The sequence below is a fragment of the Stenella coeruleoalba genome, assembly GCF_951394435.1.
Source record: "Stenella coeruleoalba genome assembly, chromosome: 16".
In the NCBI taxonomy this organism is placed as follows: Eukaryota; Metazoa; Chordata; class Mammalia; order Artiodactyla; family Delphinidae; genus Stenella; species Stenella coeruleoalba.
In genome coordinates, this window is record NC_137162.1 from 48,011,212 (window position 1) to 48,037,749 (window position 26,538).

General features: G+C 48.0%; 2 protein-coding genes across 11 annotated transcripts in view; one reads left to right on the forward strand and one right to left on the reverse strand.

The window, feature by feature from the left end:
* Positions 1 to 360: 360 nt before the first annotated feature.
* SYT15 (synaptotagmin 15) lies at positions 361 to 8,113 on the forward strand (the record flags this gene model as incomplete). Its single annotated transcript, XM_079900586.1, has 8 exons — positions 361 to 571; positions 1,230 to 1,422; positions 1,984 to 2,126; positions 3,075 to 3,370; positions 4,837 to 5,007; positions 5,615 to 5,738; positions 6,695 to 6,874; positions 7,782 to 8,113. The coding sequence occupies 8 exons, from the start codon at positions 361 to 363 to the stop codon at positions 7,922 to 7,924; spliced, it is 1,461 nt and encodes a 486-aa protein (XP_079756712.1). The 3' UTR covers positions 7,925 to 8,113.
* Positions 8,114 to 16,333: 8,220 nt separating this feature from the next.
* The window catches only part of SHLD2 (shieldin complex subunit 2), a 162,358-nt gene continuing 152,153 nt past the window's right edge, over positions 16,334 to 26,538 (reverse strand). For 9 of the 10 annotated variants that reach the window (XM_079900383.1, XM_079900378.1, XM_079900379.1 and 6 more), the window contains 3 exons: positions 22,985 to 23,213; positions 19,480 to 19,595; positions 16,334 to 16,782 (listed from right to left, as the gene is read on the reverse strand). In XM_079900383.1, the coding sequence (XP_079756509.1) occupies positions 16,583 to 16,782; positions 19,480 to 19,595; positions 22,985 to 23,213 (545 nt within the window). In that variant the 3' untranslated portion in view covers positions 16,334 to 16,582. Of the gene's footprint in view, positions 16,783 to 17,320; positions 18,222 to 19,479; positions 19,596 to 22,984; positions 23,214 to 26,538 lie in introns of those variants that run through there. The other variant, XM_079900375.1, reaches the window with a different exon arrangement.

The following is a 26,538-nucleotide window of genomic DNA, read 5'->3' on the forward strand; positions in this document are numbered from 1 at the left end:
CAGGGGCGGAGCCGCGGCCTCCGGGAGCTGGGTCCCTGCCCCCGCCGTTCTTTGCTGACCGGAGCGCAACGAGGTACTGTCCCCCTCGTCCGTCCGACGGCCCCGCTCGGCGCTTTAAAAATCCGCCCGGCTGCAGCGGCGGCGGCGGCGGGAGGGGCGACCGAGCCCCGGGCCCGCGCCCCAACGGCCGGCCAGAGCAGCCCCATGGAGGGTAAGTGCCCTCGCCTCCTCACCCGCTACCCCGGCGCCGCGCTCCGCGCCCCGGCCCCTCAGCCACCTGTTGCAGCACTTTCCCTCACCCCGCGGGCCTCTGCTGGGGCGCAGCCCTGCCTTGCCTCCCGCTCCTAGCGGGGTGCGGGGATGGAGCGTAAGGCCCGCTCCTCGCAGCTAGCTGCGGGTCAGGAGGTGTGGGTGTCTTTCCTTCTCACCACCCAACCGGGTCCTGACCCCAGAGCCTGGGAAGCCCCGCGCCCGCACGTGACCCGAAAGAGGGACCTTCCTTGCTTAGCGCAGGATCGAGGGTCCGAGCTCTCTCAGCCGGCTCAGACTGAAGCCTCCCAGGTCCGGGCAAGTGTGGGGTGCAGGTGCCGGTAGCAGAGTGCCTGTGTTTCGGTTTCTCACGCTCGCTGCTCCCATCTTCATCCACATCCCCTCCACCGCCTCCCACCGACTCCGCTAAGTGGGCTTGCTGTGAGAGAGGGCTCGGTGGAGGGAGCGGTTTTTAGAGAAAGTTACAGAATTCAAGCTACAGTCCAGCCTCTCAGCAGGTTCCAGGACCCAAAGGGTAGGGCTCTGAGTGCCCCCCAGGCCGTCATCCCTTCCCCTGCTTTCCTTAAGTGCAGGGTGCCCAGCTCACCCTCAAGCCTGAACAGGAGTCCAGGGAAGATGGCGGTTCTCATAAGAGAAGGGTTAATTTCTACGCAGGAGCACAAGGAAATGGTTCATTTCACCCAGAATCCCAAGTCCCAGGCCAGCTGCTTTCCAAGGGAAACTAGAAAGCTCTGCCCAGTGCACTAGGACCATAAGGGAAATGGTTTCTCCTTGAGACCCAGCAGAGCCCAGCCAGCAACACCCCTCCCCAGCAGATACATTAAACCTGCTTCTGTGTTATCCCTGGGGTCCAACCCAGGGGGGTGGCCTTGCTGCTCAAATTCTGTCCCCAGCCTGCCAGTGGTGTGAAGGGGAGTGGCTCTCCCCAGGCATCACATCCCGGTGGTGTCTGCCCCCAGAGCAGGTGGCCCTGGTGATTGCGGGCATCCTTGGGGGACTGCTGCTACTGCTGCTGTTGATGGTGGTGAGCCGGTGTCTCTGGAAGAGGCTTTGCGCCACGTTCGCCTATGAGGAGCTGTCAGGGACCACGGCTGCCTCCAGCACACAGGGACACAAGCTCTGCCCACCGGATGCCAGGACCCAGGCGAGCAGGTGAGGCAGGATTGGGGCCTTGGGGCCAAGGGAGCTCCTGCTCTTGCTTCGGGCCCTCCCTGTGGCGTTTCCCCTGGAGCGGCATGGGGAAGGAAAGGTCTGTTTATGGAGGGCCTCCTCTGTGCTGTCAGCAGGTCGGGAGCTATCACAAAGAAACCCCACAGTTCTCACCACAGCTGTGAGGCAGGTGTTATGAAGCCCGTTTTCCAGCTAAGGAAAGTGAGGCTAAGTGGACGTAAGTAATGGGTCCAGATAGCACAACTAGGAAGTGGCAGAAGAGGCATTCAAACCCAGGCAGACCTACTCCAGAAGCTGTGCTCCTTCTCCAAGTCAGCACTGCTGTGGGCAGACAGAGATGTTGCCTCTGGCTGTGTGTGTGTGTGTGTGTGTGTGTGTGTGTGCGCGCCCTGGTGTGGGCCCAGAAAATGGTGCTCTTGCCTCCTCCTGGCTCCTGCTGGCTTTTTCTCCTCCAGTGCCTGGCACTCAACCCCTCTGGGCTGAGCGCTCTGAGGCCACACTGTTCACTAGCCACCTACGTGTTATCTCCGTGCCTCTGGACAGGCCACCAGGTGTACCATTCGTGGTGCCCCCTTCCCTCCAAAGCCAAGACTGGGTGCCCCTGAGCAGCAGAGAGTGGGCCCAGGCCCCACAGGACCCCTGCCCAGCCCCGGAGCTCCTGCCTCATGCCATCCGCAGCAATCTTGGTGAGTGTGCCCACCAGGGCCTGCCCAGGGGTCATGGTCTGCTCAGGCCAGGGCGGACCCATCTGGTTTCATGGGCCTGGCTCCAGAAAAGAGCCTGGATGGCCCTGGGGATGCCAGAGTTGCCCAGTGACCACTCTTTCCAGGTGCTTGGGTTTACCAAATGCCTGCCGCACCCCAGCCTGGGCCAGATGTGGTTTCATGTGCCATTTTGGAGTTAGACCATAACTCTGGGGCTGGGGGAGGGATTATCACCCCAATTTACACATTAAAAAACTGAGGCTCCGGAGGTTAACAGTGCTTTGCCCAAGGTCACAGAGGCAGTAAGCAACAGATCTGGAATTGGAACCCTGGTGTTCCTGGGTGCAGAACCTGTGCTGTGTCCTGCTTCCGGATGATGGGTTGGCCAATGCAGAAGGCGGCATGGTGGAAGCTGGGCGCACAGCTCTCTGCTGCCTCTGTGCTCTGAAGGCCTCCCCGGAACCACCCAGTAATCAGCTGGGCCCTTCTAATTTAAAGAGGAAGAACAGGCACAACACTATATTACTGAGACACCCTCTGGACACCATGGAAAGGGGCCAGGCCAGATGCTGGGAACTGCGCCCCGCCCTGCAGGCCCTGACCTCTGGGGGTGGGGGTCAGTCACGAGAGCAGGGGTTGAATGAATACTGTGGCCTCCGCTAGGAGCCCCAGGGAGGAGCAGGCCTGGATGTAGAATGCCTTAGTGCTGAGAAGGCCTCTTGGGGGAGCTGCACTAGAGAGAGGGGCTGTGTTCAGTCTGGAGAAGAGAGCGGGGCGAATGTGGTCAGGAGAGGCCAGTGAACCGCCTGGTCAAAGCTCAGCCAGGAAGGGCTGGGCCAGGAGAGGTGTGGCAGTGGAGCCCAGAGCTTGCTGTCCCCCATGCCCCCGCCTTCCCCTGGCCTGCCAGTCCTCCCAGCCCCTGTGTTGTAGGAGACGCATGCGTGGTGGGGACCATCAATCCAGAGCTCTACAAGATTCCGGAGGACAAAAGTGAGACCCACTTCCCTGAGGGCTGCCTGGGCCGGCTGTGGTTCTCTGTGGAATACCAGCAGTGGGCCGAGCGACTGCTGGTGGGCCTGATCAAGGCACAGCGGCTGCAAGCCCCCTCAGAGCCCTGTAGCCCCCTGGTGAAGCTCCACCTGCTACCAGATGAGCGGCGCTTCCTCCAGTCCAAGACCAAACGCGGAACAACCAGCCCACAGTTCGACGAGCACTTCATCTTTCAGGTATGGCCTCCGGAGCGGGCAGGGTCTGGGGCCCTCTCCCGCCTGGGAAGGACAGACATTGCGCAGGAGAGCCCCAGCCTTCTGTGCTAACCACGGCTCTGCAGCCCCCAGGACCCCTGTGCCACAGGCTCTGCTCTACCCCTCCTGCCAGGTCAGGGTGTACAAGAGCCCTCACCCTTGCATGGTGGGGGAAGATGAGAGACTTGAGGGATGAGGGGGCAGAGGGCTAGGCTCCTCCTGTCCAGGTTGCCTGGAGGTGAGAAACAGAAACATATTCTTGGAACACCCACTGAATGCCAGGCCCTGGCTCATGAGCTCAAGGAGGCACCCCAAGCCCTGGAACACGAGGAGCTCTCTGGCAAGGTTATCCACGGAAGGCGGAGGGGGAGACCCCCCAGGCCCCTTGGGGTGGGGGCAGGAACTCACCCGTCCCGTCAGAAGCCAGAGCAGGACCTGAGAGCCATCTTGCGACAGGTGGTGCCTTGGCAGCACGGTGGGTGGATGCGCTCAGGGTCTGGAGGTGCTGAGGCTGCCGGGGCACCGAGCCAAGCTCACGGCGGCCTGGGAGCCTCAGCAGGTGACTGGGGCCTTACGGGAAGCCAGCACTCAAGAGCTGCAGGGAGGCCCTGGACAAACATTTTTAAGAGCAGGGCAGCAGGCTGGTCGGCAAGGTAAGGAGAGGCCAGTCTGCATCTGGGAAGAGCGTGACTCCTGCCTTCTTCCGGGGCTGAGCACTGAGAAGAGGGGTGGCACGCGGCCCAGCCCCTGGCTGTCCTGCTGGTGCCGAGGTTGTGAGAATTCACAGGTGAACCTGCTCCTCTTAGGACATCCAGATCCAAGGTGGGGAGGCTTGGATCAGCCGCACGTCATGCTTGCGTAGTTACACCCACCACTTCCCTGCCCTGTCCCTGCACCGACTTGCTCCTGGCCTCTCTGTGCTTTACGGGGGAAGGGGAAGGAGAAGAAGAAGAGGAGAAAATCACTATTAATTAACCATCTGCCATTCGTGGTTTTATAACCCAGAGAGTAAGAAACATGATCCCGTTTTACAGGTGAGGAGACTGAGTCTCAGGGAGAGGGCTGTTCAGGTGCCCAACTCAGGTAGCAGAGACAGGCGGGTTCCCTGGGCTCCAGTGCGGGAGCCTCTTACACGGTTATGTGTAGGCAAATCATTGGATGCCCTGTAACATGTAGATTCTGCTTCATGGGTCTGGGTGGAGCCTAAGGTCCTGCACTTCTGAGGTCCAGGGGGTGGTGTGTGCTGCTGGTCCTTGGAGCACACCCTGCCACCTCCCCGGGATACTGGCCCAATGGCAGCAAAGGGTCCCCCGAGGATGCCTGGGTTTGGGGTGCACAGGTCCCTGGTTGAGACACCCCTCATGGAAGGATCCTGTATCCAGAACATACCACGCCATCCCATCTCCTGACTCCACACCTGAGCCCAGCTGGGCCCTCATCTCCCTCAGGTGCCCAGCAAGAGTGTCACCCAGAGGGTGCTGAGGTTCACGGTGTACCACGTGGACAGGCAGAGGAAGCACCAGCTCCTGGGCCAGGTGCTGTTCCCCCTGAGGACGGAGACCCTGGCGGGCGACTGTCGGCGCGTCATCTGGAGAGACCTGGAGGCTGAGAGCCTGGAGGTAAAGGTCAGGGTCACCAGACATATGCCACCATGTGTCAGACTACCGTGGACAGCCAGCAGGTGTGGCCCAGCACCTGCTGGCCAGTGTCAGCCCTCAGCATACTGCCCACCACCCCTACAAGCGTGACTCAGCATGGTGGGCCCGGGCCGGAGCTGCGTGGGACAAGGAGGGTGTGTGGAGCCTGGGCAGGGAGGGGTGCCTGAGCCTCTTCTGCCCTGGAGGTCAGATTACCTGGAGCATCCTGAAAAATCCACGTTTGGATTCCCATCCAGATCAGACAGCTGTGAAAGATGACACCCCAAACGGACTAGCCAAGGAAACTACCTACCCTTCCCCCAACCCCCAGTGAGGGTCCGGGTGGCTCAGAATAGGCCTTGGAATACCCCAGACCCGGGTTTGAATCCTTAGCTCTGGTCCTTACTACTGTGTGATCTTCAGCGTGCCCCTTCAACTCCCCATCTGTAAAATGGTGGGTGGGCTCCAGGAGGGAGTGTGGCTATGTCACGGAGTACCCAGGGCCTGCCTGCTGGGAGGAAGGAGGAGGGCATGGGGGCCTCCAGTACCTACCAGGGTGACAGGGGTGCTTTCCTCTCGGCCTCTCCAGCCTCCCTCCAAGTTTGGCGACCTCCAGTTCTGCCTCAGCTACAACGACTGCCTGAACCGCCTCACGGTGATCGTGCTGCGAGCCAAGGGCCTCCGACTCCTCCAGGATGACGCGAGCTTTGTCAGTAAGCCTTCGCCCTGGGGCAGGGCCCACCCCGTGAGCTTAGGACCCTCACCCCCGCCGTCCAGCTTCTGCTCGCATGTGCTGCTGGGAGCATCACTGCCTCCCGAGCCACGCCCTCCCGCTCTGCGCGGCTGTGGCGTGAGAAGCTGCTTCCTTATGTGAATCCCAGGGCTGCGTCTCCTTGGCCTCCATCAAAACCCCTAAGACACCTGAGACCAAGTTTGCCCCTCCCTTTTCGCAAAGCGGTGTCTTGGCTCCTTGCCTGCGCTGCCTGACTCCGCCCCTGCCCTTCTGCGAAGGTTCCAGTTCCTCCAGGAAGAGGCCCTGAGCCCCCCTGCCCCGGGAGCTGGGGGTGGTGGGGGCACCCCTGCGTGCAGAGCTGGTCACTCAACTGGAGCCTGGGAGCTGGGGGCACAGGAGCCCTGCTCGGGCTCACCCCGCATGTCCCGCCCCACTGTGAACCCCCCCAGCCACAGTGTCTGCCCCCATGCGTCTCTGCCTCTGGCTCTCTGTAAGCAAGCTGGCATTCAACCCTCCACTGCGGATCCAAAACCCATCTAAGCCTCCCCCCAAAAAAACTTGGCCTCTGAAGGAGAAGGTGTTTAGGGGCCCCAGGAGGCCTGAGCACCCGGCAGGCAGGACCTGCCCCCTGTGGGGAGGGATGGGAGTGTGGTGCTAGGTTCCAGGAACAAAGCCCAGCCCGGCCGTGGGTGCGTTCCGGAGACAGAGAGGAGAGAAGAGGAAGGGAGCCGAGCATTTCCTCGGCTGCAGGCAGTACACTAATCAACCCCGTAATCAACCCCGCTTCCTCTCGTAACGCCCTTTGGCTGCAGCAGCTGTGAGTAATGGGGTCCTGGCGCCCAGGCGGGGCATGTGCCCTCCCAGCCGGACCTCCCACAGGCTGGAGACTGGGCCCCTGCTCGCCCCTCCTAGCCCGCGGTCTGCACTGCCCCCCAGGTGTGCTTGTCAAGGTGTCTCTGATGAACCACAACAAGTTTGTCAAGTGCAAGAAGACTTCGGCTGTGCTGGGCTCCGCCAACCCTGTGTACAGCGAGACCTTCAGCTTCAAGGCCGACCCTGCCGAGCTGGACACGGCGAGCCTCAGCCTGGCAGTGCTGCAGAGGGCCGAAGGGGACAGTAAGGCTGCCCCCTTAACCTCAGGCCGTGGGGGCAATGCTGTGCATGCAGGAAGCGCGGACCCTTTGGAGGGAGCTGCATGGTTTCTGTTCTCCGCCTACGGAAACTAGCGCTCAGAGAGACTGAGATGATTGCCCAAGAACGCGGAGCTTGCTAGTGAGGGAGCTGGGATTCACACCCAGCTTTACTCGGGTTTGATTGTCCATGGCACCCTAGAAAGAGGTTAAAGGAAGGCCTCTGCTACCGCCTCCTGGAGCAGATCACCAGAGAGTTTGGAGACGGCACAGCTACGTGCCACCAGCCCAGCGACCTGGTGCCGTGGCTCTTTACGTGCCCTTGCATTGCCTCACGCCTTCTGTACAAGTCTTGAGGGTCCTGGGTCAGGTTCAGTGTGGATGAGAGGGTGGAGTTATCCCAGGCTGCTCTCCCATACTGCCTCCCACCCCAGTGTCCACTGTCACTGAGGCAGAGCTGTCGGGCCAGCTGGTCTCATGGGCCAGAGCTCAAGCCCCTTCTCCACTGTGGTAGTTGGTGGGTGAAAATCATTGTTGGATACTCCCCCTGAATATACAAGCAGGCTGATGGAAGAGGGCTTCCTTCTGGAGGGGCCCCTTCCTCCCTCGGCTCTTTGATGCGAGGCAGGTTTGATGGCCCACCGGGAGGGTGGGGGCAGAGTGGGTGCCCCGACGGAAAGGCAGGCTCTCCACCTGGGCTCCCTTCCCCTGCCAGCTGCCACTCCAGATCAAAGTCAAGACCTCTTTGAAGGCTGTTAAAGAGGGAGGGGGCTGGCTACTTCCTTCGAGGGGAGGAGTGAGAGAGAGAGAGGGAAGGCACTGGGGATGGATGAGGTCATGTGGCTTCTGGGCTCCAGAGAATGACAGTGTTCTCCCGCCCCGCCCCCCCGCAGGGAGCCGCGAGTTGGGCCGGGTGGTGGTGGGCCCCTACATGTACGCCCGAGGCAAAGAGCTGGAGCACTGGAACGAGATGCTTAGCAAACCCAAGGAGCTGGTGAGGCGCTGGCACGCGCTCTGCTGCACCACTGAGCCCTGACCCCGGCAGGGACCTCGGGTCTGCTCCAGGAGCCCTATCTCCCCACAGCCAGGCCTGACAGCCACAGGCCTGGACGCCGCATCCAGCATTCTCACTGGGCTGCAGGACCAGCCCGAGCCGGGGGATCACGAGTGCCGTTGTGCAGGAGAGAAGAGACGACAAGAGAGCCCCTGCCAGGACAGTGTTGCGGCCGCTGGGTTACATCTCACCAGCACGAGAGGCCCTCCTGACTCATTCCATCCTTCTTTACCCGTGGGGCTGCCTGGGCTTGGAATCCTGGCTCCTGGTCATCCCAGTCTCGAACTGGACCGGAATCTCAGGCATGGGGAAGAAATACTCTCTAGAGCGAAAGCATAGCTGTGCACGTTGCATGGAGTGCCAGGGAAACTTGGAAAACTGATGATGTGTTGATGCTCAGCCTCCACTTTTTTCCTCTGTGGTTTCTCTGCCTTCTGCCTGGTGGAGAAAATGAACTGCCCAAAGCGTTTATTTCGGTTGGTCCACAATAAATAGCACAATCTGAGAAACTGGATCAGCATGTAGGTGCGGAACAGTCCCCAGGATGCCTGGGCAGCACGGCTTGGGAGAAAAGGCTCCTGGCGCTCGCGACTCACTCGCTTCACACCTGCAGGAGAAAGCAGCCCACCCAGGTACCAAGTGGTGGACGGGTTCTGGGCGTCCGCTCCTGGGGCTCTCACTTTGGGCATGAAATGGTGAAAGCATGTGGCCAAAGCATAGCCCACAGGGCTGAAAGCTTTTCCTGTAAGCCTAGCAATTCCACTATGATTATTGTGTTATGGTAGGTGTCGGTGTAAACTTCATTAAGATGGAAGTTCCCTCAACTTCCCGTGAAGATGTACTCAAGGTCACCGGCAGCCCTTGTGCTTGTCACTGTTACTTATCAGACAGTTTGTATTTTCACCCAAATGCTACTAAACTTGCAGATTCAAGCCTCGTTACTGTGTAATTCGAACAACATTTAAAACAGAATCTTCTCTTTTCTTAGGCAGTGAAGCAACTTCTGCAAAAGCAAGTAGTGAATGTTGACGTCGGTTTGTGCCTCTTTGACTTCACCTCCATTGTCTGCCAATGCACAAATATAAGCTTTGCTGGTGGTGGTCCATACGCACAGAATACCTTGTGTTTGCTTTTCCTCACTTATTTCACGGGTACATTTTTAATGTAGTCCACGCTCCAGGAATTTCTAATAGTGCTGTAGCACGCACATAATAGGCATTCTCTGTTTGTGTATTCTCCGTGTGTATAGCCAGCTACTAAAATGGAACTGTTCCCCTTTCACCTGGGGTCATGAAACCACAGGTGCCAACCACCTCCACATTTCAAGGGGAGGTTCATGGCTGTCAGTGACCTTTCCAGGGCCACTTGGAAAAGTTGGTAAGTTTTCCCTTTGCAGGACAGCATGGACGGGTATGGCCTACTCACGGTTGAAAAATCTCAATGGCAAGAGACAGGCAGGCTCTCTGCTCTGATGGGGAGGTGGGGGTGATATACTGGACTGGCCCCCGTCTACAGACGCAGTCAGGGTAAAAAATACACAAGTGCCTCCCGTAGACCAGAGACGACAGCCAGCCCGGGCTATCTCGATACTGTCCACAAGGTGACCCCAGCAGCATGAAGCCCTTGGCATTTCCATAAAACATTTAGAACCAGCTTCTCAATTTCCACACCAAAAAAGTGCTAGAATTTGGCTGGATTCTTCACGGAGTATATAGATCAGTTTGGTGGCCATTTGGTATCTTTACAATGTTGAATCTTCAACCCATTAACATGGTGTATCCCTCTATTTCTTTAAGTCTTTTGCAAGTTTCCTTAAGCATGTTTCATGGTTTTCAGGAACGTGTTTTTGCACCTCTTTTCTTGGATTTATTCTTAGGTGTTTTATATTTGTTTGTTTCCAATATAGAGAGATTCTATTGATTCTTGTATGTTGACTTTGTGCCTAGCGAGTGGCCTTGCTCAAGTCACTTGTAATAGTTTGTCTGTGGATTCTTTGTACTTTCTTTGTATATAGTCATGGCCTCTGTGAATGGTAGTTTTACTTCTTCCTTTCCAATCTTTATGCCTTCTTTATCTCTTGCCAAATTGCAGTGGCTGGGTAACTGGACAAGAAAAGGAAATAAAAGGCATCCAGATCATGAAGGAAGAAGTAAAACTATATTTATTTGCAGATGACATGGTTTTGTACATAGAAAATCCTAAGAAATCCACCAGAAACTTTTGTGAATATAGAATGCTAGGTTGACATTTCCTTTTCTTTCAATGGCTTTAAAATGTTATTCACATTTCAGAACTTCTTTTTCTTTTCTTTCTTTTTTTTTTTTTTGGCCACGCAGCATCCCTTCCAGGATCTTAGTTCCCAGAATGGGGAATGAACCTGGGCCACCGCAGTGAAAGTGCCAAGTCCTAACCACTGGACCGCCATGGAATTCCCTAGAATTTCTTTTCTGTGTCTCCCTTTTATCTGACATCTTGGCCCCTCCAGCCCCAGCTGCCTTGGCAACCCCAATCTCCAGTGTCTTGTCTCTCCAGCTGCAGAGTGCTGCCTTTTCTGCCTCTTAACCATGGCCCTCTGTCCAAATGCTCAGCCTCTTAACTAGAATCAGCCAGTTTCCTGAAGGGAAAAGTGGTTCACAGAACGTCATCTCATCTCCTTGTGTTTTCCTCCTTCTGAGACCGTGGTCCACCAAATGCTTGTCAACTTGGCAGCTCTTCAGCAAAGAAGTTTTCTGTATTTGGTTCAGGTTTTCTAGTTGTTCTCAGCAATGAACATAACTCTGACTCAAGCAGAAAAATAATTATTTTCTAAGAATTCTTCTCCCAGAAAAAGAATTCTTAGCAAAGAGTGATTTTATACAGGGAATTTGATGACACAAGTTACACAGCCTTCTTGGGAGGCTGATGAAGCTAAAAGGAGAAAAGTTGCTTGTATCAGTTGGCTATTTTTGGAATAATGGTGCATAACAAACAATCTCAACATCTCGGTGTTATACTAAAATGAGCATTTATTTCTCACACATCTATGGGTCAGCTGAGTGTGGGCTGATCTAGGTTAGGCAACTCACTTTCAAGCTGTGGGTCTGGCCAGGCTTGGGTCCTCATCCAGGCCTGCTCCATGTTTGTTCATTCTGAGCTCCAGCTGAAGGACCCAGGGAAAGCTCTTCTCATGGGGAAGGCAGAAGAAGGGCAAACACATTTCTACCCTCTGCTTGTGTTGTGTCACCTAATATCCCATTGGCTGAAGTAAGTCATGTGGCCAAGTTCAAAATCAAGGGGCAGGGAGGTAAACTACACTTTTTGTGAGAGGAACTGCAAAGCACCATAGCAATGGATACAGCTATGGGGGGGTTAAGGATTGGGGTGATAACTCAGTGCACCATACTGATGTTCCCTAGAAATGGGGAAAGCCAGGCCCTGTGCTTGGCTGTGCAGGTGCAGTCCCTGAGGAGGAGACCTCCCTGCCTCGTAGCTGCTGCCAGGTCTCAAAGCCATTGCTGCCTATTTGGTATCCCATAATGATGACTGGGCAGAATTTGCACAAATTCTTTGCTCAAATTACTGCAAGAGCCTTGAGCATCCTGCTGTCATAAATGTCACAGTCAAAGGGAGAAAAGGATGATTTTTTACCTTCTTTCCACCCTCTAGCTTCACCTGAGTGTCTCACATTTGGTAAACGCATCCTGGAACCCTGTTCGTAAGTGTCAGGAAGCATAATTTCCAGACTTCCATTTCCAAAAAATGTAATAAGACCTTTAAAGGGGATGGGGAGGGGGCTGTGTGCCAACCCACACTCTGGGGCAAACCTGAGACACAGGAACCTGCAGAGAAAGGAGGCTCTTGAAGAACCCTTGTGAGTACTCTAGCTCATAACTGGTCATGTTAGAACCTCTCCTGCCCCTTAGGTGGCCTTCCCATACCCCCTCCCTGCCCCTGTGTGGATGATCAGAAATCCCTGTTAGCAAGTTGGGAAAAGAGGAGTGGGAGCACAAATTGGAGAAACAGGAAAACAGTGCTCCAAGCCGATCTTCTGCTGTGGCCTGCTATAGGCATGAGCCCAGGTCAGGGCAGGAGTGAGGGGGAGGCGTACACTTTAAATGAAGTTGGAGATAACTAATGAGAACCTACTGTATAGCACAGGGAACTCTACTTAATGCTCTGTGGTGACCTAAATGGAAAGGAAACCCCAAAAAAGAGGGGATATATGGATATGTATAGCTGATTCACTTTGCTGTACAGTAGAAACTAACACAACATTGTAAAGCAACTATACACCAATAAAAAATGTAAAATAAAAATAAAAAAATAAATGAAGTTGGAGGTTTGGATTACTGCATGACTGGACATTTCAAGTGCTGAACATAACCTGTTTTTGCAAGTAGAAGTTATAGGAAAAAATTTATTGTTACATAAGAGTGCTCAAAAAAGTCATGGGACTTGCCCTAGATTTTATCCAAATGGCAGGGAGAAGCTACCTGCCAAGCAGGTTTGAATGGATGACTGGGGAAAAAAAGGATCAAGTATTTTGCTGATTACATTCTATAAGGCCGGATCTTTCAACAAAATGGATATATTTCTTAATTGAATTTGTTTGTTTGTTTGGCGGTACGCGGGCCTCTCACTGTTGTGGCCTCTCCACGCAGGCTCAGCGGCCATGGCTCACGGACCCAGCCGCTCCGTGGCACATGGGATCCTCCCGGACTGGGGCAAGAACCCGCGTCCCCTGCACCGTCAGGCGGACTCCCAACCACCACACCACCAGGGAAGCCCCTTAATTGAATTTAATATGCCTTTATGAAGACAGATTGGAATATCTACTTATTATGGGGTTTTCCCCCTAATTTTCAAGTATGGAATTATTTGCTCAGATCACTCTTCCCCTCTCAGTTTCAGAGTTGGGTTTCTCAGAGTGGAATGACTGTCAACGTGGGGAGAAAGGCACTAGCTCTGAGGAACTGTACTAGGTCATTGCACATCATCAGCTTGTTAAACTCCACAGCAGTCCAGGAGAAACTGCCCCACACTTAGAAGTGAGGAAAGTACACATCAGGGAGGAGATGCCATCTCTCAGGCCCCAGAACTAGGAAGTGGTGAAGCTGGAATTTGAATCAGACTCCAGATGTCTAAAAATGGTGTCCTTATCACATATAGCCAGAGAAACCTCAAAAAAGCGACGGTGTAGTGCCAAAACAGTCCCACAGCCTGGGATCCTTTAAAGGACTTTTAAGGGCCTATTGGATAGAGCCGCTTCTGTTTGTGCACCTTTGGTGGCTGTGCATTTCTCCGCATTTCATCCTCCCTTTTTCCCCTCTTCCCTCCCTCCCGCCCTCCATTCTTTCCTCTTTCTTTCACTCCTGTCTGTATAAATTATCTGTTCATCTCCACTGATGAAGTATAATCCAGCAAGTGACCAGATTTGATTTCTATCTGTCCTTTGGTAATATGTTTTTACCGGTTTGCTGATTGACAAATCTGATAGGACAAACGCAGGGAGTAGGTGATGGGTGGGTGGCACACCGGTGCAGAACGGATAGGGGGCTGGAGCTGGTGGCCTCCTTGTCAGGAGGGCTATGGGAACATGATTGACGGGCCAGGCCGGCCGCAAGCTGGTGGAGGGACCGGCGGCGTCCAGGGAATGTGGCCGGAGCAGAGCGCCACCCGGTCGGTGTCCTCGCACTCAAATCTGGACTGATGAGCGGCTACTGAAACAGCAAGAAAAGCGCCTGCCTCCCTCAATGTATCTCTAGCGCCCTCTACTGTTTAGCATCACACTCACTGCGAAGGAGAGACGCTTAAGGGAATTCCGTCTGCAGAGCATATATTGAAGGACGAATTTGGAGCTGATTCCGGAGGTGAAAAGCTGGAAAAAGGACCTCAGTTCTTGTTTTCTTTGAAGAATTTAGCAAAGAGACCAAGAATGTGAAAAAGATAAAAGCGTTTATTAGAAGCAAAATACGTGTGGAAGAGGCAGTGTATGTGTGGAAAAAACAAAATACGTTTGGAGGAGCACACAGTCGGGCTCAGAGTGAGTTGCACGCAATAGGGGCAACTTAGGTTGCTTATATAGGGTCAGTTTTCTGGGTTTTGGTTTTGGCCAATCGTCTCCATATTTGGTCCTGGTGTGGGGCACATCACTCAGCCACGATGGGTTCCAGCAGGCATCTTCTCCCTCTTGTCCTTCCCCTAAACTGAGGGCCTTCTCTGAGCTTGTGTCAGGCCAGGAAATCCACAAGAACGCACCCAATCAGGGCCCACTGCTCCTGCTGGTATCCCATCTCAAAACGTTGGCAGGAGATCAGCTGCAGCTGCTCAGCCTGGGGCCTATCTCCTACCTCAGAGCTGCGAGGCAATTGCTAACTGGTAAACCAGCCCTCCCAGAATCTTCCCTTGCACCCGCTCCCAAAGACTACCTTCCCCTCTCCCACCAAAATAGCCACTAACCTGATTTTTTTAACCACTTTATACCCATTAGAATGGCTAAAATGAAAATGATTGGTACCCCCAATTGTTGGCAAGGATGTAAAACTGGAATCCTCATACATGACTGGTGTGTAAAACTGTGCAGTCTTGGAAACTGTGCACTGACAGTGTCTTATAAAGTTAAATATACACCTATCCCATAAACCAGCAATCTCAATAGGCATTTACCACACGCCCCCAGCTTCAAAATGAAAACATACATCCGCAGGAAGACTTGTTTATAGCCACACATCTATAGGTATTCATAACAGCCAAAAACTGAAAGTGACCTTTCATAGGAAAATGGATAATGTAATATATTCATAAAATTGGCGTATTCCTTGGCAATAAAAAGAATAAACTATTGAGTCACATAAAAACTTGGGTTAATCTCAAAAATGTTGTGTGAGAAAAGCAAGTCACCAAGGAATATAAGCTATATGATTTCATTTATATGAAGTTCAAGAACAGGTCACATTAACCTATGGTAATTGAAATCAGAACAGTGGTTTCCTGTCATGAGTGGCAGGGGACTAACTGGAGGTGGAAATGAGAAATTTTTAGAATGATGGAAATGTTCTAAATCTTAATTGGGGTATTGGTTACATGAATGTATTTTTTTTTCTATATTTGGGAAGTGATCTTTTTATTATTTTTTATTTTTTTTTGGCCACACTGCACGGGTTGCGGGATCTTAGTTCCCCAACCAGGGGTCGAACCCATGCCCCCTGCAGTGGAAGTGCAGAGTCTTAACCACTGGACTGCCAGGGAATTCCCAGTGAAGTGATCTTTTTTAATATAGGGAATTTATATTCTTTAGAAGTTAGGGACATTTTCCTAGTAATTCCATCAAATAAAAATAAAGAATAAAGTAAAACTAGGATTTCCCACCCAGGGGAATCACTACACGATTTTGGTAAGATTCTTCCAGACAGTATATTCACAGTGCTGAATACATTGTACTATACACGTATGCAAATAAGGACAATTCCTTAGCTTGTCTAGTATCTGATTATGCAGACAATTTGCTGACCTGCTATCTGAGCTTATCTGAGCACGGAGTGAAGTGAATCAGAGATACCAGGATGGAGAGAGGAGTTACCATTTGGAGGGAGTTGTGGAGTGGAAGAGATCAGGCAGGAGCCTGATCTCCCATGACAAGAAATTGTCATATACTATATAAAAAGATTTTGTTGGGAACTACAGACCCTTCTCCGCAGAAAAAGGTACTTTTGTGTGTGTGCACTCTCATACAATCATTGTTGTATATGGTTTTGAGGAGAATCACAAAACTCCTGAGGTTCATTTTTAGGGAAGCCAAGTTAAAAACAAAAAAAGCCTGAATTAGAGAAAACAATTTCAATGAACCAAAAGAATTTTTAAAAACACACCTAGTAAAATAAACTTGTTCATTTTATCATGGATTTAGTTATGTTCAAACAATATGATTAATCTAGTAATCCTCCAAACTTCCAGGTTAAGTACCGCTCCCTATTTCCTCATTGGTGACTACCCTTCTCTACGAGCTGCTGCTACAGTCGTAATGAGAGAACCAACTGCAAAGTGTCTGCTGGCAAGCAAATTCAGTGAGGCACTCAAATCCTAGAAATGAACAATGTGACTCTCTGCCTCCCCTGATAAAGAGTTGAAACATGACCATGTTTCCTACATTTTCAATGCCTCTTTATCGAAAGACATGCTCGTCTGGAACTTGTCTAAACGTAGGCTTATATGAACTAATCCATAGTCATGTATAGTTATAATCAAGGAAATCATGTCATGTCTATGGTTTATTAATGTAGGTGTAAGGAAAGCACTTAGAGTTTGTGACCATAGCAGAAAAGCAATTCCTGCGGAAACGCCTCAGGTCCGCGTCCTAGTACTTAGGAGAGTGCCTGGAATGGAGCAGGGACTAAATGGAGAGAGCCTTTCATCCTGATGAAATGCTGCGTGTTGCCTTCATTGCTAGATCATTTTTTAGAAGCAAGAAAGGGAAAGACCAAAAAACAAAAACCTCAAAGAATTTTCTCAGGGAAAGAAAAGTTTTAATTAATATCTTTAACACAACTCTCTTTAAAAAATATACTTATTTTAAAACCCTGAGCAAAAGCCCTGTCATTCATTTCAAAAGACAAATCATTTCAGTGCTCTTCCTTTAAGTGCCTGCAGTTTCTTCCTCTGGTCTCAGAGAAGGGCATGGGACCCGTGCTTCCTGTCGTCAGGATAAAAATCCAGGAGGGAGAAATCCTGTTGTAGCGGGTAGCTGTTTTCATCTAACACAAAGAGGCTCTGCACCTTCAGGACACAAGGTGCCCCACTGCCCGCCAGCAAGGCATGGAGCAGGTCTGCGGCGACCAGGTTGTAGGTGACGTCTGAGGGAGGGGCTGAGGAAGAGGAAACATGAAGGGCTCTTAGCATCCCTTCCCGGAGTGTGGACATGCTCACATTGAAGGGTTCATTGTTTCCCTTGGTTTCTCAAGTCCCAAACCCACTGTAAATGTCTCTTTCTACCCCCTCTCTTTCTAGTCACAGGTTACTCTAGAATGATGAGGCACAATTCCTGCTGATCTGGAGAGAAGGCACAAGTAATGCACTGTTCAGACTGATGGTGTTTCCTGTTATGGTACAGCCCCTGGCTTCTTCAAACAATTGAGGGAAGAACTGAGATTAATCTTTTCCTAAATTAAGGCTGAAACAAAAAGGGCATGCCCATATCAGAAAAGTACTCTTATATTTATCTAGTCTATAGCTCTTATCACAGTTACATATACACATATTTATTGTTCATATAACAGGACTCTAAGTTGGTTACTTAATATCAAATCTTGATAATATATACAAATACTAAGATTATAGGTGGATATGTCATTGTATTCTGCATTTGTCCTATATGCTTCCTCTCATTTTTTGAGGACATCCAATTAAGTCATTAGCAAGTTGCTCAACACTAGACAGACAAGGCACCACTGACTATGCTCAGACTCTACTGGTTCCCTGACCAACACCACCAGCCTTTCTTGGATTGAGTCTACAGACTCCTGGAGGGCCCATGACATATTCCTGGAGGTGTGAGAATTCTGTACAACACTTAAAATTTTTGAATTTTCACTTTAATAAGCTAAAAACAAAATCAAGGTTAGTGATAACCTGAATGATCTGATGAACACTTTATAACGGTGCCCACATCTTCACTTATGGATACGATTTAATTAATGCCAAGAAGGAGGACTTTAATTGTCTCAGGACTGGGCAAAACACAGGGCTATACTGTATATGAGAACGACGCTTCTCTGAGAAATGAAGACTAACTGCCATTGTGCAAAAGATGAAAAGACAAGACGGAAAATAAACGAAGAGCAATGAGAAAAGGCATGAAAACAGTGGAAAGAATGAAAATTAATAAAGAAAGTGAATTTAAAAAACAGAGACTTCCGATTAGGAAGTAGAATACTGGGAAGAGTGTGTCTCCTACCCTAACAATTATTAGAAAAAGCTGAATAAACTACAAAATCACAATCTTCTTGGACCTATAAGTGAGCCAAGGTTGTACGGCTGCCAAGAAGACTGCAGTGTAAGGAGAGACGGGACAGGAGCACGGGTTTACCTGGGGCCGAGCTCAGAAAGAAGACAGTCCACCAAACAAGCAAGAATGAAGAATGTGCTTCAAGTTTCAATGAACTGCTAAAAGCCAAGCGTGTACCAGCGTCAAAGACAAGGGGGCACGTGCTCTTCTCATCTTCACCAGGTACTCACAAGGCTGGATGCAGGGCAAGACATCAGAGAAAGCTTCCAGCTATGGTGAAGGCCTGGGAAAGGGGAGAAGCTGCCAGGAGGAAAAGCACAAAACACCACTCAGGATGGCTCCCTTAAGGAACAAAAGCCTTAAACTGCTGGAGGAAGACCTCAAGTCCTACTGCCCCAAGACACAGATGGTGAGGATGAAGATGGAGGAAAGGTGAAAGGAAAATCCCTCTATCCCTGGGGGAAGGGCAGAAAACCACCCTGGATCAAGACCATTAGCGGTGCCCTGCTGCTGAGAGAGGGGCAGGACCACACAAAGATACCCACCAAGGACACGAGGCAGAGCGTGGCTGACTTGGCAGGAGGGGCAGGGTCACTGAGAAAGCACCACATCCAAGACCCAGACACGCAGAGCCTGTGGAAGACTAAGGCTGGACCAGAATCAAAGAGAATCACTCCTGCCCTTCCCTCCAGGCTGGGATGCACCAAATGACAACGAATAGAGGTTGTACAGCCTGGGGAGGTATAAGCACATGAAGAGAAGCTCTCTCTGAGGCCCAGGTACAGAGTGAAGGGTTAAAGCTGACTGGTGAAGCAGGAATATTAGGGAAAACTCTCTGGAGAACCACTCCCCACCATGAGCATACATAATGCTAGATAACTGGAGGCCAGTGGTGACCGGAAGGTAACCAGAACAAAAAAAAACTCAAATCCGACTCATGGTCTGACAAGATTAACTACTCTGCCCACCCCCAACTCCCAGTAAAGGTCTAGGAAAACAGGCATGCCCACTTCAGGTACAAATACTATTTACCTCAGTCTGTATTGTTCTATATGCAATGTTCAGCATTCAAGCAAAAATGAAAGCAGAAAAAATAATCCACTATTAACAGACAGAGCAATCAATTGAACCAGATTAACTCAACTGCTTAGAGAGTCTAAGACTAATGAGAAAAGGATGGAGTTTGAGCATGTGACAAATGGGTCATCTTCGCTTTGTTGTTAGCCACTGACTAGACCTATCATCAGAGCTGAAGATCCTACATATCCACACCACTGACACTGGACCATCTTTATATGTTTATATAGTGTCGCACATTCATTTACTTAACTATTATAAAACTAAGGTCCTGGTGTTGGACACCAGGTAGGTCCTTGTTGATTATCTATTTTATATATAGTAGTGTGTATAGTCTTGTGTTTCACTTAAGCTTATATACTGACAAAAAAACCCTCTTAATTTACAGTGTAGTGTTCTTTCTGTTCCAATATACTATCTACACTCCTGAAATGAATAGTTTCACCAAGAACAACCTCTTGATGGCGTGTTGATATCTTACCTATAACTCTGTTGAGCCAGTCAGGAGAAATGTTGAGAAGAATCTTCTCTATCAGCTTTGATCCTACATGGACGCAAACCTTATATATTCCATCAACGATGGTCATTAAAGCTGGCCTACAAAAGAGTAAACAGCACAGGACCCTCAAAAAGATTTTCAATTAAAGAAATGTTTAAATGCAATATAATTTCAAAAATCACTGGGTTTTTATGCAGGGTTAATTTAAATTACTAAAACAACTCTAGGATGTCCTGGAACATCCCAGAAATAAAAGAAGGGCTTTTTTAAAAAAAAAGAGTTTCAAGTGATAAACTAATAAATTTTATTTATTCCATATTCATTTTAAATTTTCAGATACTAATGTAAGAAGACATTATTTTACACTGCTGTGTAAGTTATTTCTAGAAATAAAATAAAGATGATAATCATGTATTTCACAATCAATTTCAAGTTATTTTTTTCTACTGGATTCTTTCTCATTAAAAACAAACTGTTTTGCATGTCAATAAACAAGGAACTAGGTAAATAGTTTTCAGTACCTCATGCAATGGAATATTATGTGACTGTTAAAATGAATGAGGAAGATTTATAAGTGCTATTAGGAGAGGAATGCCATGATACACTCTAAGGAACAAACAATATGAACAAAACAATATGGGTAATATTATTCTATCTAAGTACTTTTAAAGACAGGGATATACGTCTTTTAAAAATAAAGTATTAAAAAATAAATTGAAATCAAGATACTACTTGTGGCAATGACTGGGTCTGTGAACATCAATGGCGTCAAATGAGGAACATGGTTGTGTTCCGTAATGTAGTTGAGGGCCAACCTTTTACAAACACAATGGTAGCAACCAAGTAACTTTTGGAAGAGGAAACAGAGGATTCACTGTCTTTAACAATGATGATTGGGCATTATCTTCAACTTTGCAAACTGGTCTTCCTGCTGGTACATATTGTGATGTTATTTCTGGAGATAAAATTGGTAATGATTGTACAGGAATTAAAATCTATGTTTCTGGCAATGGCAATGATAATTTTTCTATTAGTAACTCTGCTGATGATCCATTTATTGTGATTCATGCTGAATCTAAATTATAAAGCTTGAATTAAATACATATACCCAGAGGGGGGGAAAAATAAACTGAGAACAGAATTTAGAAAGACTCACTAGTATAGGGGAATTTAGTGTAACAGCTAAAACATGACTACTGATTTTCCCTCTAAAAACTTACTTCCCCCTTTATCCACATGATGATTCTAGTTTCTTTCCTCTTTTACACTCTATACTCTTTCCCCAGGCTATCTTTCTTCCTCCATTCTTTATTTCAACAAATACATACTCGATACCTTGTACCATGCAGTGTGCTAAGCACTGGGCATACACTAGTGAATAAGACAGACCTGGTTCCCTCACTCAAGGAACTTAAGAGTTTAATAGGATAGAAAGACAATAAGCTTTTCAACAATGGTGGCAAGATGATTCAATGGGGATAGAATAGTCTTTTCAACCAACTGTACTGGGACAACTGAATATCCACATGTGAAAGAATGAAGCTGGGCCCCTTGCTTATACCACATACAGAAATTCACTCAAAATAGATCATGGACCTATACATAAGAGCTAAGGCTATAAAATTCTTAGAAGAAAATATAGGAGTAAACCTCCCTGATCTTGGGTTAGGAATGATACTTTTCTTAGATATGATGTTTCTTTATGTTGCTTGAAAAGCACAAGTGACAAAAAGAAAAACAGATAATAAAAAGTGTTGACAAGGACATGGAGAAACTGCAACCCTCATACATTGCCGGTGAGACTGCAAGTAAAATTGTGCAGCAGCTTTGGAAAACAGTTTGGCAGTTCCTCAAAAGGAACAGAAAGTTACCATACAACCTAGCAATGCTACTCCTGAGTATACATCCAAGAGAAATGAAAGCATGTCCACACGAAAATTTGTACATGAATGTTCGGAGCAGTGTTATTTACAATAGCCAAAAAGTGGGGATAATCCAAATATCCATCAGTTGATGAATGGATAAATAAAATGTGGCATATCCATATTACGTGGCAATAAAAAAAATGAAGTACTGATACATGCTACAACATGGATGAAACTTGAAACAGGTTAAGAAAAAGTTCCGTCACAAAGGACTGCACACTGTATGATTATTTATATGAAAGGTCCAAAATAAGCATACCTATAGAGCCAGAAATTCGACTCGCGGGTGCTATGGGTTGGTGGGAGGGGAGAATAAGTGACTGCTATGGGTGTGGGGCTTTGGGGGAGAGGGAGATGAAAATGACCTAAAATTGATTGTGGTGACAGTTGCACAAGCCTGTGAATCTACTAAAGCCATGGAATCGTACATTTTAGATGGCTTAATCTGATGGGATGTGAATTATATCTCAGTAACGATGTCTTTTAGAAGACAATGTGCAAGTAAACGACTCCAGGTACACACACACACACACACACACACACACACACACACACACGGCACTCTAACAGAGAACAAAGGAGGTGACTAAGAAGGCCTCTCTGATGAACGGCCACTGAACTAAGACACGAAGGAGCCAGCCTCGTGGAGTCAGGCAGAGAAAAGAGCATGTGAGAAAGCCCTAAGGAGGAAAAAGTCAGAGTGTCTAAAGAACTGAAAGAAGACGGTACAGCTGCAGCCCTGTGAGCAAGGCAAGGAGTACAGCAGATGAGCCGGCAGAGGCGAGTGTGATGGGAAACTCTGGAAAGGTTTTAAAGGAAGGGAGTGGTCACTCTGTCAGCTGTGGAGAATGGACTGGGGGGAGGCGAAGGGAGGGGACCACGCATCTGAATCCAATTTTCTTTTCCAGCCAAGCAACTTTCAAAGTAAGAGCAAAGTTCATTTACTTATTTATAACAAACATAAATATATGTAAAGGGAAATAAAGCTTATGGACTAAGCTTCTGTAAATTTTCTTAAAGTATTCCATGATAACATGCTGAATATATTTGCATACGGTTTTTAGATATTGCAGTATTTAGACATAGAAAAGAGAATAAAACACTGAGTGCTAGTCTGCTATCCTTAATTTCTAATATGAAGTTGGGGAAACTGAGATACAGAAAGGTTAAACACCTTACTAGCTTCCACAACTCAGAGGTTAGATCATATAATTACTTTTAACCTTTAAATTCCAATAATATGTTAAGGTGGGGAAATGAGTTTCTTATGAGCCATTTAGAATTTGGTTAAAAATGTAAACCAAGTAAAAGTTTTCTTCAGTATAGCTGCTTAAAGACAATAAAATCCCCCAATTACTGCTTTTGAAAAATTCCTGTTATGATTACTGGGCAATTTCTGCTTTCATAAATAGCTATTTATCACTCAGGAGGAACAATTTATTCTCTTGGATTAGCTCTAGTTAGTTCTCATTAGAAAGAGTTGATATATGTAATTTTTTGGTCACTTCCAGTCCTATAATATTAAACGTTTTCCATCCCGCTGGCTTGTTTAGTTGCCTTACCTATAGTATTTTTTCTTCATGGTAAACGGCAAGCAGCTAAAACATTGTCTGTAGATCTTGTTCTCATCTGTTTCTAGTTCCAATCCACATTTTGCACAGCCAGTATATATAATATTGGGAAGAGAAGAAAAAATAATCTTCAGAGAACTGTGAGCATTTAGAGCTATCTTCAGAGATGCTGTAATGGGAAACACTAGCTCTAAAATCTGGGCTTTGATTAGAATCACTCCTGTAAAAGACAAACACAAAGAAATATCACAAATTAGGAGCCAAAACCATAATTTAATTTACAAACATGGCTAATTATACAGTTGATTCACAGTTATTTATAGTAAAGGATACACCGAGGTCTTGTTCTTGGTCTTCTCTACTCTTTTCCTAGACAGTCTCACTCACGTAGGACTTGCGTATTTACTCTAGAGTGTAAGGGGTGATCTGCTTGCAACTTAGAGTAAAGATATTTTTGGCTAATTTGGCTGAAAAGGTGGATGTCTTCTTCCTCCCTGTCCTCTGGAATCATGAAAAATCAGTTTAATCTTTTTTAGAAGAAATCCCTCTAAACACTTGAAACTAACATGCCATCTCTTCTTTTCTTTTAATTAATCATCATCAAAAGTCAAATAGGAGGTCAGTAATTCTTCTATTCTCTACTTTGTCCAAAAATAATACACCACTAGCTTACCGTCTTTTTAAACTTTTTTTTTCAGTTTCCCACCCATCATCATCCACACTCTGGGTGTTGGTTACATAGCCACCACGTGAGCCCTGAGGGTCCTCACGTACTAAATATTTTCTGTGTGACTCACCAGGCACCTCAAGCATGTTCATTCACTTCTCACTGGCTCATGCACTCACCCATTCAACAAATACTGAGTATCTCTTAACTGCCAGACATTCTTTTTTTCTAATTTATCTTTGCCATACTGTATACTAGTGAGATTGATGAGTTTATCTGAGCAACCTTCTCTTTTCCTCTCCATGTTCAGTTTAAAGGCTTTTTTAAGGCTTTGAATTTGTTCCTCTTCATCCTTTGAGCACACTCCAGGTCAAGAACTCATTATTCAGTATCCTGTTCCCTTTCCTGGTAATCTCTGCAGGGGTCTCATTAATAGCGACTTTCCTATTCTTAAACCCTTCAGTTTGCTTCAGTCTTTTAGTGCCTGAAGATAGTTTCATCATCTCTTCCAATCATGTCATATATCTCTACACAAATTACAAGGGTGTGTAGCGGTCAGCATACCTAATAAACTATAGCAGACTCTTCATCACACCTTTCCATAGACATGATGAATCACTAAGAAATTATTTAATGAAATAACTCAGTAATTTTATTTTTATTAAAGCATAGCTCACCTATGTTTTTTGGTTTTTTAATATTTATTTATGTGGCTGCGTTGGGTCTTAGTTGCGGCACGTGGGATCTTCGTTGTGGCATGCAGGTTCTTTCGTTGCGGTGCATGGGCTCTTCGTTGCAGCACGTGGGCTTCTCTCTAGTTGTGGCGTGTGGGATCCAGAGTGTGCAGGCTCAGTACTTGCAGTGCGTGGGCTTAGCTGCCCCACGGCATGTGGGATCTTAGTTCCCTGACCAGGGATCAAACCCTCGTCCCCTGCATTGGAAGGCGGATTCTTAATCACTGGACCACCAGGGAAGTCCCAATAATTTTAGAAGAATGTTAATATAATTGCTAACATTTTGTAAATTTACACAACTCTTGAAAAGAACTAAAAGTTCATGATGAATGTGGATACAGCTTTCAAGGGGTTCATGGCCTGCTGGGCACTGATATTCTGCTGTTGGCAGGATACTTCCTTCCTTCCTCCCCTCCTCCCTTCCCTCCTTCCTCCCCTCTTCCCTCCCCTCCTCCCTTCCTTCCTTTCTTCCTTTTATTTTTATTTTTGGCTGTACCATGCAGCTTGAGGGATCTTAGTTCCCGACCACAGTATCAATAAATGTTTCCATGTAGAAGTGGGTATATGGAGTTCTTATCTGAGAATAAGTCTCTGTATTCAATTAAAAGGTGGATTTTTTGAGAGGCTGTTGTTTTTGTTTTCTACTTGCAGTCTCCTTAGCTTAGTTTCATAATGTAATAATGCTAACCTATAATCACATCTTGGAAAATATTCAAACACACATACCTGAATCAACACAACTTGTAAAATTTTAACCTGGCATTTGGCCAAGGTAGAGTAAGCGACTGGATTTATGCTCCTACCTTGTGATACAATAAAAAGTAAATATTCGGTCTTTGTCCTTAGTTCCTAGCACACAGCTCCAAAAACTCTTGGAAATCTCCCAGAGTGATAAGAGTATCTTTCTTTGCTAATGAGATGACTGGTGACTGGGGCCCATCGGTAGCTTCAGGATGGGGGCTGGTCACCAGAAGGACCAAGGCAGATTAGATGGTTAGAACTTTCAGCCCCACCCACTGACCTCTGCAGAGGGGAAAGGGGCTGGAGATTGAGCTAATCACCAATAGGCAATGATTTAATCGATAACGCCTACACGATGAGACCTTGATTAAAAACCTTAAACAGGGTTCAAGGAGCTTCTGGATTGATGAACACACTGAGATGCTGGGAGGTTGGTGCACCAGAGAGGGCATGGACGCTCCATGCCCCTTCCCCCATACCTTGCCCTATGTATCTCTTCCATTTGGCTGTTCCTGAGTTGTATCCTTTATAATAAACTGGTATGTAAATAAAGAGAGTTCCTGAGTTCTGTGAGTAGTTCTAGCAAATTACTGAGCCTGAAAGTGGGGAGGGCTGTGGGAACTCCCAACTTTGTAGCCAAGTCAGACAGAAGGGTACCCGGGGTACCTAATACTTGAGACTGGCATCTGAAGTGAGGACAGTCCTGTGGGACTGAGCTCTTAAACCTGTGGAGTCTGATACTAACTCCAGGCAGGTAGCATCAAAATTGAACTGTAGGACACCGAGTTGCTGTTCAGAGTTAGAGAAATGCCTGTTGGTGTGAAAAAAAACAAAAACAAAAAAACAAACAAAAAAACCCCATACATTTGATGTCAAAAGTGTTGTGTATAAAAATAGTTCAGACACCTGAAACAACTAAAAACCAAACAAAATGTATGACACAACAATTCTCAAGACATTAGATATCAGACAACAAAGGACAGTGATCCCTAACGGATGAGAAGCAAAAGATGTAAGCCTGGTGACTGTCCCAGCTTACAAAGAGAGTTTCCTGGCTGTGGTGCAGGAAAGGGTACCCAGGCAGAGACTGGTGGTTTCCCTGAGTTGAGAGGAGACAGAGCTTTGAGTCTGGAAGGCTAGTATGGCTGGAGTTCTCAGGGTAGAGTACTAGAAAGATGAGAGCTACAAAGAGAGAGAACTCTGGAGAAGTGCAGAGGGAGAACTCTGGAGAAATGCAGAGGGTCCACCCCTTGGAGAATTCAACTGAGTATTAACCAATATATGTGACCAGAGGCCAAGGAAAGAACCAAGGAAAAGGATTACTGGGAACAATCACTGAAGCTTGTACAGAGCTGGGAGTAGTGTATTTTCCCACCAGCTAGAGTGGAAAATCTTGTAATCCA